An 18454-nucleotide genomic window follows, 5' to 3' on the forward strand; every position below is an offset into this window, starting at 1 on the left:
AAAATTCACTTCTTCACTATTTCATGCAAAGATAATGATCATCAGAGGCACTGATGATGATAAAGCCCAAATATAAGCAAATTAAAGATTGATGGTGGGTTAAGTTCCATGTTCAACATTTAATTTGAAACTCCTTTAAATCCTTAAATCCTTTTTTGTCACCATTGACAGGATGTGCAAAGCCCAGTTATCATAACTATAACTTCTAGATCATTTTGGGTAATGAGAAAACTGGAAAACTGCAATAAATCAGAGAAATAAATCTTTGTGAAGATATACAAATTTGACTGTCTGATCAGAGATAAGATTCATCACACTTACCACTTTCTTTCAAAGTACACATTTTGCACCTGTGTGTTCACAAAATGTGTTTGATGCACAAAATTGGTATTTAAAACTTGTTATTTCTGCTCACACTGAATATGTGGAGCACTGATTCCTAAGTAGTGTTTACATTAAAAGTGGGTCATTTAGAATAAAGAAAACCGTAAAGAAAATTTTTTATTTAAAAGTGTCTGCAATATACACAAAGTTTGCACAGATAGGAGAGAAAATATGACAGTGTGTCAGGCTGGAGAGAAAGATGAATCCATCAAAAGAAAAAACGAGTGTACCAAGAGACTCACATAGAATATTGCTTTTTTGAAGCAATGGACACAATTAGAGTTGAATGCATCGTTTGCGGTAAAAAACTGGCGAATAACAGTCTGAAACTGTAAACTGAAGTGACGCCAGAGATGGAGAGTAAATCCAAAGAGTTTATCACCAGAGAAAAGGAACGCGTTGTTACGGAATAGAACAAACAAACCGTATTTCCCATTAAGAGGTTTCCTCAGCGTTTTTTTGGGAATTGTATTTAAGATGTGGTGGGGAGGTTGCCTAGGTTAATGATGGTAAATAATTTGTGTCCCTCAAGAACCCGTGAACCACCGATGATGTATAGTAGGAATGTCAACTTTGCCCATCAGTCAGAACAGAGGCACATCAAACTTGTGTTATTGACTGAATTTGGGAAAAATAAGTCTAGGAGCTGAAAAAATAAATCATCTTTAATTTGTGAAACGGAAAGGTTGAAAAAAGTCTGGATTTTTCTTGTAGTCGAGAGTGACACCATGTGGCCTGTTTTTGTGGTGATACCAGACTCCACCAGCAGGTCGGCAGTGTCGGCAAACAAACCAGTTCTTCTTCTACACTCCAATTCGACGCCTTCCTCTTCCGGCTGTCGTCTGTTCGTGTGGCAGGTATCTATTTTTCCCCATGTCTATTACCTCCGGTAATCTTCATCAATCTGCTTGTATTTCACGTGTAATCACAAAAACAGACGCGGGGTTTGAAAAAGAGGTTAATTTACTTCATGTTCATACCATTATGGTTTAGATGAAGCTCTTAATAAATTAGATGTTAGACATTTTAGCAGCGCTTATGCTAATATCGCCGCGTTAAAAGTTCGCTGCACAACAGGCGGCATATCCTAATTTTCCCCACATTTCCACTCAATTTAATTATAAATGTCTTGTTGTGGAGTAGTCTGGATTATCGTGTCAATGATCAGGCTGTTAACGTGTTAGAATTTTCAGGAAATCCAGTTGTTTACCTTTTCCATGGCGTTAGCATCTTGGCTAGCTCCTCTCAACACACGTTCTTCATTATTTTCCCCTTTTTCAGATTAACTTCCTTCGAAATGGCAAAGTCAAAGAATCACACAACCCACAACCAGTGTAAGTACAAGTCCCGATTTCAAAGAAACGCTTCTCTATGTTAAGAATGAGTGCGGGAGTGTTAAAAAGTAAAATTCACCCAGTAGTGTGGAAACACGTTGAGGATTTCTCTTCAGATTGCTGAAGCTTTACCAGATTTAATACCATTTGAGTGTTTCGATCCTGCGATCTGAAAAAAAAAAAACTGATTAAATTAAACTATATACTCAAGTTCTTGATCACTGATGTAGAGTGGTAATTACAACTAAAATCATCACATTTTGGTGGACATACAGGAGAACCTTCTTGTGTCAATAAGATTTTATTTACTCTTGTGAATAGTGTTTTTCTGTTTTCATTCTACTGTGCTAGTATACTGTTTTTATTTTTTTCCCATTAAAATTATTTATTCGATATTTGAGAAGCACCATCCACATTTTTTCACTTCCGATCAGATCCCCATACCGGAATTCGGATATCTGCCGATACTATCCCGATACCAGAAGTGTTTGGTATATTATTATTATTATAGGTTTTATATGAGGCTGTAATAAACTGCTCTCTACAGTAAAATATAAAATGTACAAATGTATGCATGTACGCTCCCAAAAGCAACTTGAGCAATGCAGCACAAATGATTGGGGCTGTTTTTACGGAGTCGGACGCAGCTTCACGGAGGTCTGAATCACCTGCTGACCGCATGGAGGAGCTGCTTCTCATTGTTTTGGTGCAGCTCAGCGAACTGTCGTTTCTAAACGATGACGCGTGGCCGCAGAGAGGCCGCCCCTCGGTACAACGGCGTAGCAAACATCCACGTTTCTGTTGCTTTGCAACCAGTGCATATGTTGTCATGAAAAGTTGGATAGCACGGTGAGGCTACGTTGGCCTCCTGGCTGGCTTCAAACTGGAGTGGGTTTCCTGAAGGGAGGCGGGTCTCCCCAGATTGGATCGGAAACTTTTCGATTTGTGAATTACGTTGGTATCGGATACCGATACTGGATCCATCGGCCCCATCCCTATTTATTATGGAGCGATGCTGAACAAAGAATTTCCCTCTTGGATGAATAAAGTTTTTCTGTTCCGTCTTTAATGGAAATCATCGTCTGCGTTGCTTTAATTGTTGTCTCTTCTTTCAACAGCTCGCAAAGCCCACAGGAACGGAATCAAAAAGCCCAGGACTTTTCGCTATGAGTCACTGAAAGGGGTGAGTACGACTGCCATCTTTGTCATGTATTAAAGATGTGTCCTACTGTAGGAGAGCAAAAGTGTTTTTTATAGTGAGCATCACTTCTTGAGTCGTTGAAATGCCTTTTAAAGTAAAGTGTGGCTGGTGTTTGGACTGATCTGGGATTTGAACACTTCATTGTTGGGATGTGGTCGTTCAGTATTCGTGTGAAGGTAAGGTAGACGGGGCGCAGCTTTGAGATGGAGGGAAATACTTTGCTCACCACTGTGTTCACATGCATCGTGATGATGTTGAGAGTTAAAGCATTTGGGGTGAAACTCCTGATTCATCCTGCTTCCCTCTGAAATAACTACTTTTCTGAGGAATTTTCTCGGCATATTGTTGTTTTGGAAGATTAGTGGCTGTAAGACGGTTGCTGCAGTCAGGAAAGATGTCTTGAATTATATTTGATTTTGAGCAACGTTACTGAATTTAATGCTTCACCTGTAGAGCAACTTGAACTATTCCTCCTTTTAGGACACATTGTCTTTAAACAAGGCATCTCTATTCCAGGTTGATCTTTAACAGAAGTCTGGAAAACAACACCTCAAGCAAATTAAAATTCTGCAGCAAATCAGTGGAGGACAGTGGCAGCACACAAAGTTGCGTGTTAACAGCCTAACAAGATCCAATCAGAAGACGTAGATCATCGAATGTGAACATATCATACTATGTATTATTGGGAAGTGTCAAATACTGCAGAGCTAAAGTGGAGAAAGCAGTCTCCCACAGCACCAGGCGAGTTACTCAACAGCACTTTAATGTTAATTTATTGGAGCGTCACAATATGTTTGGATCCACCTAATCTCATTGTTGTGCTTCATCCTGCTTGTTGCAAGTTTTAGGCTTTAGCGGAATAAAATGGACCTTTTATGTGAGGTATATCGTGCCTGTTTTCTGGTCAACATTTGAGAGGTTTGATACTGAGTTTGAGGTGAATTAGTTAGTCGTGTTGCCTAAATATACACTAATATCAAAGGTTTTATCATTGGTGACGTACTTCTTTTATCAGATCAGGCACTCTATAGGGATCAGTTGCGTCATGTGAATTGAAATCTTGTTACTTAAGCGTGTTTCTGTTTAAAACACCCCGTGCTTTGCCCGGCCTTGTCACTCACTTTATTCCTCTGTTCTTTGCAGGTCGACCCCAAGTTCCTGAGGAATATGCGCTTCGCCAAGAAGCACAATAAGAAGGGCATGAAGGCAGCGCTGAAGGCGGCACCCAAGGACAAATAGGCCACTCGCCAGCCACCTTTGTTTATGTCAGCGTTACCGACTGTGTCACCGTCTTCACAATAAAGCAATGCTTTGTTAACAAATCAACATCTATGTGTCTCTGTCGGAGCTCATGAATTATATCATTATTGACTGTTACTCCAACATGGGAACTGAATGAAAATTCAAATTCAAATCAGGTGCATTTTTCTCTAAGGGGGAAAAATGTTTTCAAAACAACTGGAATTATCTTCATTTCCTTTGACTTTTATGACAAAGTACATATAAACTAGTTTAACTTGATAATCTCCAGGATGGTTTAGTTTCTGTTGCTTAACTTGATTGATCCATTCTGCAGCCTGAGTTACTCAGATCTATTTTAAATGTCCTGCAATTTCTTTTTACCCCCCCCCAATTCTTTTCAGACATGTTATATTCAAACATTTTGTGCAATCACATACTTAACACACAATATACACATATACATGCATGTTTCCAAAAATATATCCACTATTAATAATAGATTATGGCTTATGAAAATATATCTTTATGTTTAAGTATACCCACACATTTATCATCATACATACTTTGTATACCTGATTAACATACCTGAAAAGGGGCATGAAGAAGTAAACTTCTCAAATCCTGCCCCCTCTCCAATATTTAATTATCTTTCTTAATTAAGAATAGTTAGTATTATATATGGAAATATAATGGTAAGAATGTTATCTAATGTACACGATACACACATGCATATATTACACACACACATATACAGTATATATGTATCTTGGGTCTTTGAAGCTGTTTTCAAAATTACAAGTTACAATTACATGTATCAAAAACTAAAACAACACGTACACTATAAAACATACTGTTCTTTTGACATGTACTTTAATGGTCTCACATTCAAAATATTTGAAAACATGTTTGTCTCACAGTGAGACAAGTAATGTCCTGCGTATTTTACAACTATCGATTAAATTGATATTGATCGTTGTAAACTGCACAGGACAATTCATTAAAAAAAAAGCGCTCCAAGTATTTCAAGTGCAGTTTACAACCTGCAGTTCCCCCGTTTATCCAGTAGATGTCAGGGTGAAGGTGACGTTTGTGATCCTCCGAAAGCAAGAGAAGAAGAAGCAGTGCTAACTGCTTTTAAAACTGTTCTTTCGCGCTTGTTGGACTGCCGTATGGCGTCCGTGTGGTCTAGACCCACAGAGAAAACATTTAATCTCCTGCAGCAACAATGATTTCAATTCAGGCTTTGTGAGGGTTTATCATCGAGCGACTAACTGCAGCTGCCGGAGAAATATTCAATGTGTTTGAACAGATCATCGTCCAGTACGAGGAGGAGATTGACCGTCAGCGCAGATTACTGGACATCGACTTGAACCCTCAAGTCAAGGTACACAGAATAGGTATAGAAAAACTCTAAACACATTTCAATCCTTATTGCTGAGTTTGATTCATCCAGAAGCAGGATGTGTGTGAACCCTGGGGTCTCTTGGGGTTGGCAGCGGCCGGTGTAGTGCTAAAAAGTGATTCCCTGCTAAAAAGTGATTCCCGTCCGCGGGAGCGCGACAAGCAGGAGCGCGTCCGCTCTGTCCCAGATTCTTTTATTAGGCTTTACAGCCATAACGTACAAATATACTAAACTGTATGAACACAGTAACAACATCTGGGAAAGTCTTATGTTTGATGGAATTATTCCTATTTTGTTCTCCCCCACCTGGACTGCCTAATGAAGGTGTGGACACTGATGCTTTGTTGAAGAGGCATTTCCGAAGAACATTTAAAAGCAGGACGTGTCATTATCACTCCATCTCAGGCAGCACTGTAAACGGTTAACACAATGCTGTGCGAATATGAGAGAAAATCAGTGAATATACCACCTAGAAAAAAGTTCATCCAAAAAAGTAATCATTAATCCACCAGCTGTTCAGCAGCTAAAGGTGCAACGAGCACTGTTGTAATGTTATTTTTAAAATTTGAATAAAAGTTTTAATTTTCACTGTTTGAGTCCCTGTTGTTGTTTTTAAGCGAGAACTGTACGAGTAATCTAACATTTTTTTTTCTCTCCAGAGCTCCCACAGCACCATGGCTCTCGAAACAGGAAACCAATGACTATGGAGAGCAGGAAGAACCAGAACCTCCACAGATCAAAGAGGAACCAGGAGAACCAGAACATCCACAGATCAATGAGGAACCAGAAGAACCAGAACCTCCACAGATCAACGAGGAACCATAAGAACCAGAACCTAAACGTACAACCTGATAACGTACAGGCTCTTTGCGTTGCACTTCCTGTTTCATGGCGTTCTTAACCATTGCCACGCCTTCAAATGCACACACTTCCTGCGTCCAGCAGGTGGCACAATGGCCAGTGGTCGTTATCTTCATATGGTTGTGATCAGGGCCGGACTCTGATGTCAAAATTCAGGCCAATTTGACCACATTCAGCCGATTTACATTGCACTTCCTGTTTCTTGGCGAAACATCAAACTCTGTGGCGTGGTCACGGAGAGATTTTGATAACTTTTGCTCTTCAACCCCTTCAACCAAGTTGAATTAGATTGGAATCTCCCCCCTGGGACAAGTTCGCTCCAGAAAATTTGTAAATTTGGGCAGAAATTCATGAAAATCTTCCATTTTCCTCCAAATATCCAACTTCCTGTTGAGTTTTTGGTCTTGCCATAAGATCATTTTTTTGTTCGTCAATTTTGCAGGTGGCGCCGTTAATGCATTTCGCAAGTCACATGTGTAACTCCCCAAAATTTTTGAATTGTTCACCGGACCTGAGGAGTTTGCAAAGTTTCACAAAAAGTTATGGATGTTAAGTCCCTGAAAAACACAATTAATCTTGGCGAATAATCTGAGGGAATCCAACAGGATCCTCCAGCACTTTCAGTGCTTGGACCCTAAAAATAGTAAAAATGGGGAAAAAACCTAGAAATCTGCCAAAAGAAGTGCCAAAAAGGTTAAATGGGCAAAAATGTAAAAGAAAAAAAATAAAAATAAAATAAATATATATATATATATATATATATTAAAAAATGCTGAAAAGAAGGTTGAAATATCTAAAACCAAGTGCCAAGTATTTAATTGAAATAGAAATGTAATTGAAACTTAATAAATGCCAAATAAGAAGCCGTTTATGTTCTTATATCAAAAATATATTTGAAACTTTAAGAGCTGTGTCAGCCTCATTTTGAATGTTAAATGTGTTTTGGGGCTCCAATTAAATTTAATTTGGTGGAAAAAGGTCAAAAACGGGTCTTCCTGTCATAAAGGTTTCAGCTGTTTGTACAGAAATAACCTACTTGGACGTGCTTTATTGTGACGCTGAAGCTGAGCTCTGCGTCATGACGTCACGTCCGCTCTCGCCGTGACACGCGCTTGCATCATTCCTCCGTGCCGCCGGGTGCAGACAGCCATGTGAGTATCTGCACTCAAACGCTCAGGGTTTCTTTTACCCCACGAAACAAAACATTTGAATACTGTCACGTTGTTCTACGCAGCGGTTAGTGTGTGAACGTCTGAACCTCTGAACAGACTAAAGTTAGTGTGACTGAGTGAACCAACTGAAGCTTTCTGCGGCTAGCTTAGCCTGTCAGCTAACAACAAGGAGGCGTCATTCCTGTGAGAAAAGTCATTTATTAATTCTTCTTAACTTTAACATTAATCCGGTTTACTGGCGTGATTGACTTCCTCTTTGCCATCATTTTAATCACAGGGGTTATTAATTTTGTCATCGCAATGGTATTTCATTCTATTGTGGTCTGAAGGAGTTGAACTTTCTTTCATAACATTTTTTTTTAAGAAAAATAGATGCAATGTTAACATTTCAGTGGATCTACAAAGGCACAAAACATTTACCCACGGGTATCTGGAACTGATCATGTAATATTGTACTTTATGATGAAAACAACTTGTCAGGAGTTAGAAACTATTTTACATTCACAGACGTTTCCACGTCTATGCTGTGTGGAAATCTTGACCATCTGAACTTGCTCTCAAGCCAAGTTATGCCTCTCTCTTGTAGATATATAAAATATGTACCTAAAACAAGTTTTGCCAGTGCATGGACGTCAGAGTTCCACCATACAAAAACTCTTTTGTAGTGAAGCTGCTGGTTGATATTTCATATTACAATGTTTAGTCTCTTAAGATGTTTTCACAGTAAGTATTTATTTACACAGAACTGTATTCTTCCCGGTGTTGAACTGCCGCAGCATTTTAAATGAAGTGCGCTTACTTGCAGTTTAATTTTAATCTTTGCAGGTAATTGCATTACAATTACCTGCCGGATGAATAGTACTCCCTCGCAGGCCGATTTGTGGCCCCGGGTCAAAAGTTTGACACCCCTAACTTATAATATATTTTGCCTCTTCTCTGATTGCCTCTTCTCTCTTCACGTGTGTTATTAGTTTTGCTGTGATTGTCTCCTCACAGTCAACATGGTGGAGCCAGTTTCCGAGTCCATCAACTTTCCCTCGGAGGAGGAGAAGATCTTGAACCTGTGGGACGTGAAGGACTGCTTCCAGGAGTGCCTCAAACAGTCCAAGAACAGACCCAAGTAAATCCAGTCACCTTAGTACTGTGAATGTTTAGAGCTCATGGGATTCATTCCACTGGTTGATTGCCAAGTAAAATATCTGCATATCCTGGTTAACCAGTTTTATTTTAACGTCAGTTGGCAATCGGTGTCAAAACCTCGTGACAGTGGAACTTTGAAACTGGTTGACTGTGCGTCATTGTCATTGGCCAAATCAAACAATATGTTCAGTACATTATCATCCACTTTATTTTAATACAAATAATTACAATCTCATTTTATTGTAAATGAGGTAATTACATACATTTAATTGATATGAGGGTGTGGGGGGAAGGTTCACACCTTTGTCAGTAATAATAAAAAAAATGTTTTAAATTATAAACATCAATTATCTTCTTGTATTTTGGTTTTGAAAATTTGAATAGTACCACATTTGTCAGGAATATGCGTTTGTGGGATGAGCAACAAAGCTGATTATGTCAGTTTTGCACATGACAAATTTTCCTAATCTCCTTTGCCATTGATCATAATTTTTCTTTTTCGTGGATTAGATGATTGATGTCAAAATGAATGACACATATTGACAATGTAACTATTTGTGTATTTAACAAACGGGGCCATGTCATGTGAAGATTTTTTGCATTGGCAGAGAAATTATGGGAAATCTTTCACTGGTGAAAATCACATACTGGGATATGCTGCGCATCCCACAAATGCATGCTCCTGGCAAGCGTGGAACCATTTAAAAGAAGATCAGCATTGCTGTCCCATGGTATAAGAATTATTGCCAAGAAATGGAGAAGGAAATAATCTCCAAACTCAATTTACCCCCCAAATTTTTTGTGTAGTAGAAAAGAAAACAAAACTAGCCAGTGTTTTTACTATTTGGAAAATGCTGCCATGCAAGGTGACTATTACCTCTTTATTTCCAATTCTCCAACCAGGTACACTTTCTACGATGGCCCTCCCTTTGCCACAGGTTTACCTCACTATGGTCACATCCTAGCTGGGACCATCAAGGACATCGTGACTCGCTTCGCTCACCAGAGCGGCTTCCACGTGGACCGTCGCTTTGGCTGGGATTGTCACGGCCTGCCTGTGGTAATGATTTCTCTCGCTTGGCTTTTCTTTGAACATTTACCACAAGCTCTGCAAAAATCTTTAAACTCTGTGGCTTTGCTTTGTGTCCCATGCTTGGTATGTGTTTGCAGGAGTATGAGATCGATAAGACCTTGGGAATCAAAGGACCCGAGGATGTGGCTAAGATGGGCATTGCTGAGTACAACAAGCACTGCAGGAACATTGTCATGAGATACTCCAACGAGTGGGAGGTGAGCACAGAACCACTATCGCCATATCACTTCTGATTAAGTCTGCATGGTTAAACTGGAAGGATGTAACATAACGTGGCTTTATGTTTATGTTTCAAGAGAGGCTAGTTTCACTCGACTAGTCAAACCTCAGGGAAAAGTCGCAAAAGTACAGTCATTGTGTTGATTCTGCAGGGCGTGGATATGTAACTGGCATTATTGCATTTTTTAAAAAGGACATTCCTGAAATGGTATTGCAAAGTCTTATGACCACAGAGATTGTTTGTATCTTTTGATCACGGTATTTGTTTTGTCTTCTGTTCAGGCTTCAGTGAAGCGAATGGGCCGCTGGATTGACTTCAAGAATGACTACAAGACTCTTTACCCGTGGTTCATGGAGACCGTCTGGTATGGATGTCACCAGCCTTCTCACACTGCAATGTTCAAGAGTATAAAGCGCCGCCATAGTCCAGTTTGTACAGCAGTAATCTCATTATAAACCCAAAAAACCTTCACCTGTCAAGTGTGTCAGCTAATGATTGCCTCATATGATCCATATTGTCAGCAGTATTTCACAGCAAACTCGAGTGCAGAAGATGCTGTTGATGATCAAATTACGTCTAACTTGACTCTTCTTGAAGTTCAAGTTTCAGCTTAGTTTTATCCAGAGTGGTCACCTTATATTTCTGGGTTGATTAACTGTAGCTCATTTCTGTCCGTTCAAATTCAGTTCCATGCTCAAAGCAAAGCTGTAGGTTCAACCCACTTTGTGTCCTTGAACACACACTTGCTCTTAGTTGTCAGTAAAATAGTTTGGATTCTGCTTTCTATCATAGTTAATATTGGGTCGCAATAATACACACGACTGCATTTGCACTGCTTATGTGAAATATGTACAGTAAATCCTCTCCTTTTCTGTGAAGACTTTGTCATGTCTTTAAAAGGCAACTGGGCTCGTTTAAGCTTTTGAAGACATTTTAAATTGAGGCTTCATCACTTCTGATTCAGTTTATAGTTTAAAGGAACCGGTAATCTGAACCATGTTAAAAACCTCCAGTTGTCTTTCAAGACGAGAAAAGGTGATGTCCGCCACTTCACACACACTGCAACAGAGAAGAACATGTGGTCGCAAATATGCAAAACACTCACACGTAGACTAGATTTGTTTGATTAGAGATGCATTAACAATATTGTATTTTCCTTTTATATCAATATTCTTGTTAAGGGAGACTGCAGCAGATGCTTTTCCTCCTGTAGACTACATTTCCTCCCTCATTGTATCCATGAATCTCCTCCCTCCTCTCTAGCTTTCACCTACATGCATGATCAAACCATCTTGCCTCGTCTTTCTCACTGTCCCTGCAAACCTTCCAACATGAGCTCCCACTCTAATGTACTCACTCTTCATCCCGTCCATTCTGGTTGCTTATAACAAATTCAGATTCACGTTTTAACGTCTGTTTAATTTGCCAGGAGCAGAAAATCATGAAAGCCTGCTACTTCCCCCCCACACTTTATTTCTTTAACTCCTTTCTAACTGTTATCTTTAAGAAGAAGTGGCTGGCAGCCAGATTTTAAAATGCCATTTACATGATAACTAAGTGTGCAGTGTCGTAATCTGTTGCCCCTTTCAGTAAATTGCCCCATCATTTTGACCCGATGGCGGGTAATTATATCTATCTTTGACATAAATTAGCAGCATGGGCGGTTTTCTAGAAAACCTGCCAGCAGACTTGCAGGGTTTAGGGCAGGGAACATTTAACACTGTTTTACATTAACAAAAAAGCTGCAGTAGCACGAGGTGAAATATGGGATTAAATAATGAGAGAAAAGCATGTTTGTTTTTTTTGCCATCTGTAATTTGATTGAGCTATAAACCAGTACCACTTGTATGCTCTGACAAACACAGTGGGGAAAAAACAGCTTCAAGTTTTCTTTACATATATGGTGTCAGTTCTATTTCATTTAATTCTCCATTCATACACATTAACCACAAACTACATTTTTACCTCACCCACCAGTATATACATCTTCGTTGTTGAGAACTAATAAATAGTATCTGTGTACAATGAATAGATTGAAACTAATAAAAAAAAATGGATGAATGCAAGAAAGGACTACAAAGAGTATCTGTCTATTTGTTATATCTTTGCTTGATTAATAAATAGGTACTTGTCCAACCTGTCTGTACACAGCAGTGAGCAAACAGAAAGAGAAACCAGTTTACTGGCTTCATCTTCATTGTCATCCAGCAGAAGAGGCTCTCTAGTGACCTACAGCAAAACAACTTGATGGGAAAATATGTCGTGGCTCGAGAAGCGAATTGGAAATGAATGACGAGCATCTTTTCCACTTTAACAACAAGATCCATCAGTGTTGCATTTCGAGAACAGAGGAAAAAAAGGCTGTTTTGTTATGGCAAGTTCATATGAGGACTTCTGAAATTATTTAAAATAATCCAAGCTCATTGAATTGCTTCCGAATCGCATGTTTTTGAGGTGTTTGAGTCGCGCCAGGGAGAAGCACGACTGACTTGTTGCTTTGTTTTTCAGGTGGGTGTTCAAACAACTGTATGAAAAGGGCTTGGTGTACCGAGGCGTCAAAGTCATGCCATTCTCCACTGCCTGCAACACCCCCCTCTCCAACTTTGAGTCCCACCAGAACTACAAGGTCAGTGGCTTTATGCAGCACCACTGTAAGCGAGAAGATATCGCTCCGCTCCGTGGGTGTGGAGATGTGGATAGAGTTTTTTAAATGACCTTAACTGAGACGACGCGTTTCATTTTGTGTTTCCAGGATGTTCAGGATCCCTCTGTGATCATCAGCTTCCCCTTGATTGAGAACGAGCAGATCTCTTTGATTGCCTGGACGACCACGCCGTGGACACTGCCGAGCAACCTGGCGCTCTGCGTCAACCCCGAGTTCCTGTACGTCAAAGTCAAAGGTGAGGAAAAACAGCTGACTGTTCCGTTTGATCTGTCGGGTTGATGGATGTACGTCGGATGTATTTGCATTTATTTTGATCTCCATTAGCTGCAACAAGTACAGCTACTCTTCCTGGAGTTAATCCAACATGCTGCTCACAAAAACAATGTTTCCACCACAAAAAGGTGATGCTATTAAAAATTTAATTGAAGCCCGAATGTTTCTGATGGAAACTCTCATATCCCTGGTGGGTTCAGTGTTTTGTACCACGGTATCAGCCGATGGATTGCTTCTTTTCTTTCTTCAAATCAAAGCACAAACAAGAAGATTTTAGCAGAGAAGGAGTGCCCTTTTGGTAAATTGCACCCAGAGGAAAATAGTTTTTTTTCACCATAATATTGGTCGACATTTTAGTTTTTCACTCTGAATAACACTCTTTTCTGTTGTTTCTTTGCACATCACAAGCGGAATGAAAGTATGTTTTAATAACCATCCAGATGCTGGACATTCACAAGCAATTCACAAGGAGTTCTATCGGATTACTTGGCTTTACAAATGTATTCATGCACAGGTTTTTATAGCGTAATGATTCAGACTGAACCTGCTGTCTCTCGAAGAACAATACATTTCCACAAACATACAATTCCATAAGAACCCATTAAACATCACAGATTAATATTTTCATTTCACAAAAGCTTTTTCTGTTTGAAAGAAATGCTGTCAGTCACTTCATGTACATCCACTTTCCAGAAAACTACTCGCTGAGGTAAAACCAAGGGTTGTACCTGTTAGGATGGACACATTTGGTGCTGACCAAAATGTTTATTTTGAATTTGTCCTTCCTCCATTTTCCACTCATATTTCCATGACTACAAATTAGGAGTGTAAACATCATTTCACTTCAGGGGGCAGATACAGTACAATCTGATCATTTCTCAACCAATAAAATAAAAGCATATCGACCTTTGAATAGCAGCAACTTCAAATGTTAGTTTTACTGCAAAAGAAAAAAAGAAGAATATCCTGAATACACAGCCTATTATTTCTCAGAACACAGTATGTCTGCAGCCTTTAAAATCCACTTTATTCTGTATGTCTGTGATGCTAATGCTGTCGTAGCTGCAGTAAAGAAGATGCATCTCTCTGCTGTATCTAATGTTCAGTTGTGGCTCCCAGTGTTTCATCAATACCTTCACGTCTACCAAAACAGTGCGCCCCCCAGTGGATGGATTAATAACACCACTTACAATTTTTTTTTTTTAAATTTACACTTTGAAAGATAATCCAACAGGTTGGATACAATCTGCTTTCAGGCTGCTTTTGGTCTACAGGTTGCATGTTTGACACCTTGCTTCAGAGCATGAGGACATGTCACCATGACGACACAGATACATGAAGAGCATGAGGACGTGGCTACAACCGAGGTTTCCTTTGGTCGCTGCTCTGTGCAGCTCTTCAAACCTTCACTTCTCATGCCATTAAGTCCTGTACTAAATGTTTGTGAAGTTATCAAACAATTCATCAAAGAGCCATAGAGTTTGGCTCCAGTTTTGGAATTTTCTTTTATCGTCTTTGATCATATATAACATAGTCATGGTATAAGCTCATTGAAGTACTGGAGCCTTTTTCGCTCAAACTTTTAGAGTCCATGGGGCAGTATGTGCAATACTTTCAAAACTTTGGCAATGCTCTTGCAGCACACCAGAGAGTGATTGGAGCTGTCACGGTGAGAATGTTTTGGTGTACGGCGTGCCTCCTGGTTTGTCACGTAATCGGTCCCAAGACCTGAAAATATCAAGTTTGAAAACAGCAGCCTTATTAAAAAAAAAAAGTCCCATTTCCGTAAAAGTTTTGAATTGTATATTTAACGTTTGTTGAAACAGTTTTCAAGTTGTTCACATTAAGAGGGTAGTTTACATTGGAATCATTCTGGAGGAGCTTGTTTGTTATGGCTTGTAATATTATTTTATTGAGTCTGTAGTATTGTTACAGAGAACCTACTGACTGCTGTAATCAGAGCTGCAATATTTACTTCTATGTAATTAAATATTTAGCAATATAATTCAGAATTTTCATAATATCAGGCCTTTTCTGCTTTCACCTCTTACAGTTTATTCACTGAGTTTCTCTATTCATTGATGATCTCCTCCAGCTTTATCCAGACAGTATTGGTGGTGTTGCCTCTTCCAACTATCATAAAACAAAAGTCGGTGTTCAGTCTGGACAGGTTGCCCATCCATTGCAGGACTAACAAAACATGCAATAATACAATTCTGACAATATTTACAGAATGAAATAATGATGTAACTCTTAGCTGCAACTCTTAGATTATTAGATCACATTCGCTTCAGCAAAGTGTGTATGCAGAAGAGACACGTGTATTACTAAGCTACAGTGATGAAATGTCCTGGTGATATAACCGATCATTATTAATAATCGGTGTCAACCTTGGGGGGAGTCACATACAGCTGCATTTGAGAAAGACCGGTAAATTAATAGCATAATTACCTTTATTAACTGACGGTTTCAAAGTTTAGTATATTCTAAACTTGTTCACATTTAAAGCACTTTCAACAACACGCAAACGGATATTTAAAATTGTTACAGGTAACAATGTTTGTCTCAGATTAATGTTGGAACTTTCTGCAGCTTTCAGCATACATGCTTTGAAAAACTCCCCATGCTGTGGTTTGGATGTTACTGCAATTTTTCTAACGGTAAGGTCAGTTCGTAGGTATCACTGATCTGTCCGCTACAAGCACTGCAGCCATCTGCTGTTCAGTAAGTTGTTTCATGACCTCGACAGCAAGACCGACCCCAGACAGATTAAGAGGAGGAGTTATGTTTGTGGAAAAAATAGCAGTTGGTGTCTTTTTTTTTTTAATATTAGTTTCACACTTTGCAGAGTCATCCTTCGGGCTGGATTGAGCCCTCTTCTTCTGAGTCTTGTTTGCCTCTCCTGATATTAAGCAATTAAGCTTGTTCTTTTGTAGGTTTGACTTTTTCAAACATTTCAAACTTTCAATAAAGTGAAAAATGGACAAACTTTGTTCTGTAATTGGCAGATTTACATACTTGAGAGCGAACAAACAAACAAGCCACAATGTATGATTCTTATTTTTGGTTCTTTAACGGCGTATAGAAAGATGAATAGATTGAGATTTTATTAATCCTGAGGGAAATTCAGTTGCCAGTGGCATTCACTAAAATGCATCTAAAAGTAAATAAGTCTTCATGCATATTATTTTCTACAGATTTTTCTGTGCTAAAATGTTTGGTTTTGCTATAACTGGCAGTTCTACGCAGCTCTGTTTGACTGCAGAACATCAGTGTGTGTGGCTGAAAACCTAAAAATGTGCATAGACCTCAAATCAGGTCACTTAAAAAAAGCATTGTCCTTGTTCAAATATGAAAAGGTAATACTCCAGAGAGGTGGCTACTGTTTTTCTGTTGCCCTCCTGCTGTATTTTTTGGTTCCCTTAGAGAGGAACTGGTGGGTTTTTAAAAGGATGACCTAGATTTTTTCCAGCCTGTTGTAGTGCAGCTCCTCCAGCAGGGGGCACTGTGGAAGCACAGTCCTTCATCCTGCCTGCACCGCCTGTGCTGTGCTGCATGGGAGACCGCCTCAGAATACCAATGAACGCTTCCCTTTTTCCCCCTGTATCAGCTCAGTGTCTCTCACTCTCTCTCTCTCTCATCTTCCCTCCTTCCTCATTCCATCTTCCCAATTTTCCCCCCTTCATTTCCTTATCACTCCCTTCGCCTTCACGTCCACCTGTTTTTGTCCTTCATTGTTCTTATTGTCTCCCGCTCTGCCTCTCCTGACGTCTGGATCTTTTCCTCGCTGTGCCTATGTCACTGTTTTTTTGAGTTGAGGGCTGTCAGAAGGGCCAGGTCTGAGCCGTGCAGTCATTTGTCACACCACTGAGGGGAAGAAACATCTTTTATTGAGGCCCCCCCCCACACTCCTTTGCTCTCTTTTTGTGTCTCACTGTCTCGGGCCATTTGGTTTTTGCCCTCTGCACAACTGTTGTCCCTGCTGTTTTCACTGTTTCCTCTTTTTGTTTTTCTTGAAATCTCCCTTTGGCTTTTTTGGGGTTTTTTTCTCTCCATGTGAGCTCAGTTTCCTGAAATGTCAGGCAGTCGTGCACACAAAGTGGCAAATGCTGAGTATGTTTAGCTCAGTTGCTGGTTAAATGGTTGTAGCTGCATCATGATAGGTGGATCCTTCCTCACTCCTGAATATATGGCTGACAGTATTAATATGAAGCATTGTGGCTCTAAGGTGCATGGATTCGACCAACGTGTAATGAGCAGTTGTTTATCAAACATGAAATTCAGGTCAATAAACATAAATCATCCTGCAGGGGCTATTAGGATGACAGACTTTGAGAAATGACCACAGACCCCCCCTTTTTCTAAAAGAATCACTTCATATCAGTCATGCTGGCTTCATTATGTGAGCCGTGCGGTTGAAATGGTGTGTGGAAAGCATTAAAGGTGAAATAAGAGCAACTGCTGCCATTTATTATTATTTTTTTGCCTAAATATCTCAACCCTTTTCAATATCTCATCTTTCTGTTTGCCGTTTTCCAGCCACGCCACGGCATACCGGCTTCAATTATATCAAAAACATGATGCTTCCTATTATATTTTCCTCTGCTTGTTGGCATGGAGACAACATCAATCAACAGTAGTCCATTATTTGTTGGTTTGCCTCATGAAGCTTCTTTTAAATTGATCAGATAGTTGCTTTGTCCATTGAATAGCCTGGAAAATGTTTTTTTAGGAGTTAAATCATAAATGTATTTAATTCCTTATCCTGTTATTAATTTACTAATTTAAAATGCTCACCTTTACATTCCATTATAATGTTACAGATATGAGGCTTGTGCCGAGCTACAGGGTCTTGATGCTATATGTAAGCAGGCCCAGAGCTACTTCTTAAAAAATGGTCAGAAAAAAAAGAGTGAAGAGTACTGGAATGCAACAGAGGCTGTGGCAGCTTTTAGCACACAGTTCAAGTTAGAATATTATTCATTTTTCTTTTCTTTTGAGAAGTGAATTACATAAAGACGCTGTCACTTAAGCAGGCCAATCCGGGTCTCCAAGGATGTTCACAAGCTGTAAAAATAACAAAAGAACAATAAAGGCTGTTTTATTAACAAAAAGAAGCAGTGTTCCTGATTTGTCCACAGTGGGTTGCAAATCAGAGGTCAGAATGTAACACGGAGACTCCGAACTGGACAGCAGATGGCAACACTGCTCGTAGCCTGGAGATCTGTAATACTGCAGTGGAAAGTGTCGAACTCACTGCTGGAAAAATCAGATTAGCATCAAAACAATGCCACGAGGGAAAGTTTATGAAGACATGCAGAAATCCTGTGTTTTGAGGAGCAACACGCTTTTCTCCACATTAATCTGAACAGACTTTCGATGAAATATCAGGTTCGTCATGGATTTTGTGACGTTTGCATTAAATGAAAACATTAAAAAGACATTCTTGTAATGAAGTGAGATGACA

At 39.5% G+C, this 18454-nt stretch overlaps 2 protein-coding genes across 3 annotated transcripts in view; both read left to right on the forward strand.

Moving 5' to 3' along the window:
- Nucleotides 1-1207: 1207 nt before the first annotated feature.
- On the forward strand, nt 1208-4245 carry rpl29 (ribosomal protein L29). The gene is made up of 4 exons (XM_080460657.1): nt 1208-1241; nt 1666-1718; nt 2837-2901; nt 4063-4245. The coding sequence occupies exons 2-4, from the start codon at nt 1682-1684 to the stop codon at nt 4156-4158; spliced, it is 198 nt and encodes a 65-aa protein (XP_080316783.1). The 5' UTR covers nt 1208-1241; nt 1666-1681; the 3' UTR covers nt 4159-4245.
- Nucleotides 4246-7531: 3286 nt separating this feature from the next.
- iars1 (isoleucyl-tRNA synthetase 1) overlaps nt 7532-18454 on the forward strand; it is a 63239-nt gene continuing 52316 nt past the window's right edge. The window contains exons 1-7 of one of the 2 annotated variants that reach the window (XM_080461578.1): nt 7532-7575; nt 8593-8716; nt 9640-9796; nt 9907-10026; nt 10331-10413; nt 12558-12675; nt 12802-12949. In XM_080461578.1, coding sequence (XP_080317704.1) covers nt 8598-8716; nt 9640-9796; nt 9907-10026; nt 10331-10413; nt 12558-12675; nt 12802-12949 — 745 coding nt within the window. In that variant the 5' untranslated portion in view covers nt 7532-7575; nt 8593-8597. Of the gene's footprint in view, nt 7780-8592; nt 8717-9639; nt 9797-9906; nt 10027-10330; nt 10414-12557; nt 12676-12801; nt 12950-18454 lie in introns of both variants that reach the window. The other variant, XM_080461577.1, reaches the window with a different exon arrangement.

This window comes from Lipophrys pholis (genome assembly GCF_963383615.2).
Source record: "Lipophrys pholis genome assembly, chromosome: 4".
Taxonomy (NCBI): Eukaryota; Metazoa; Chordata; class Actinopteri; order Blenniiformes; family Blenniidae; genus Lipophrys; species Lipophrys pholis.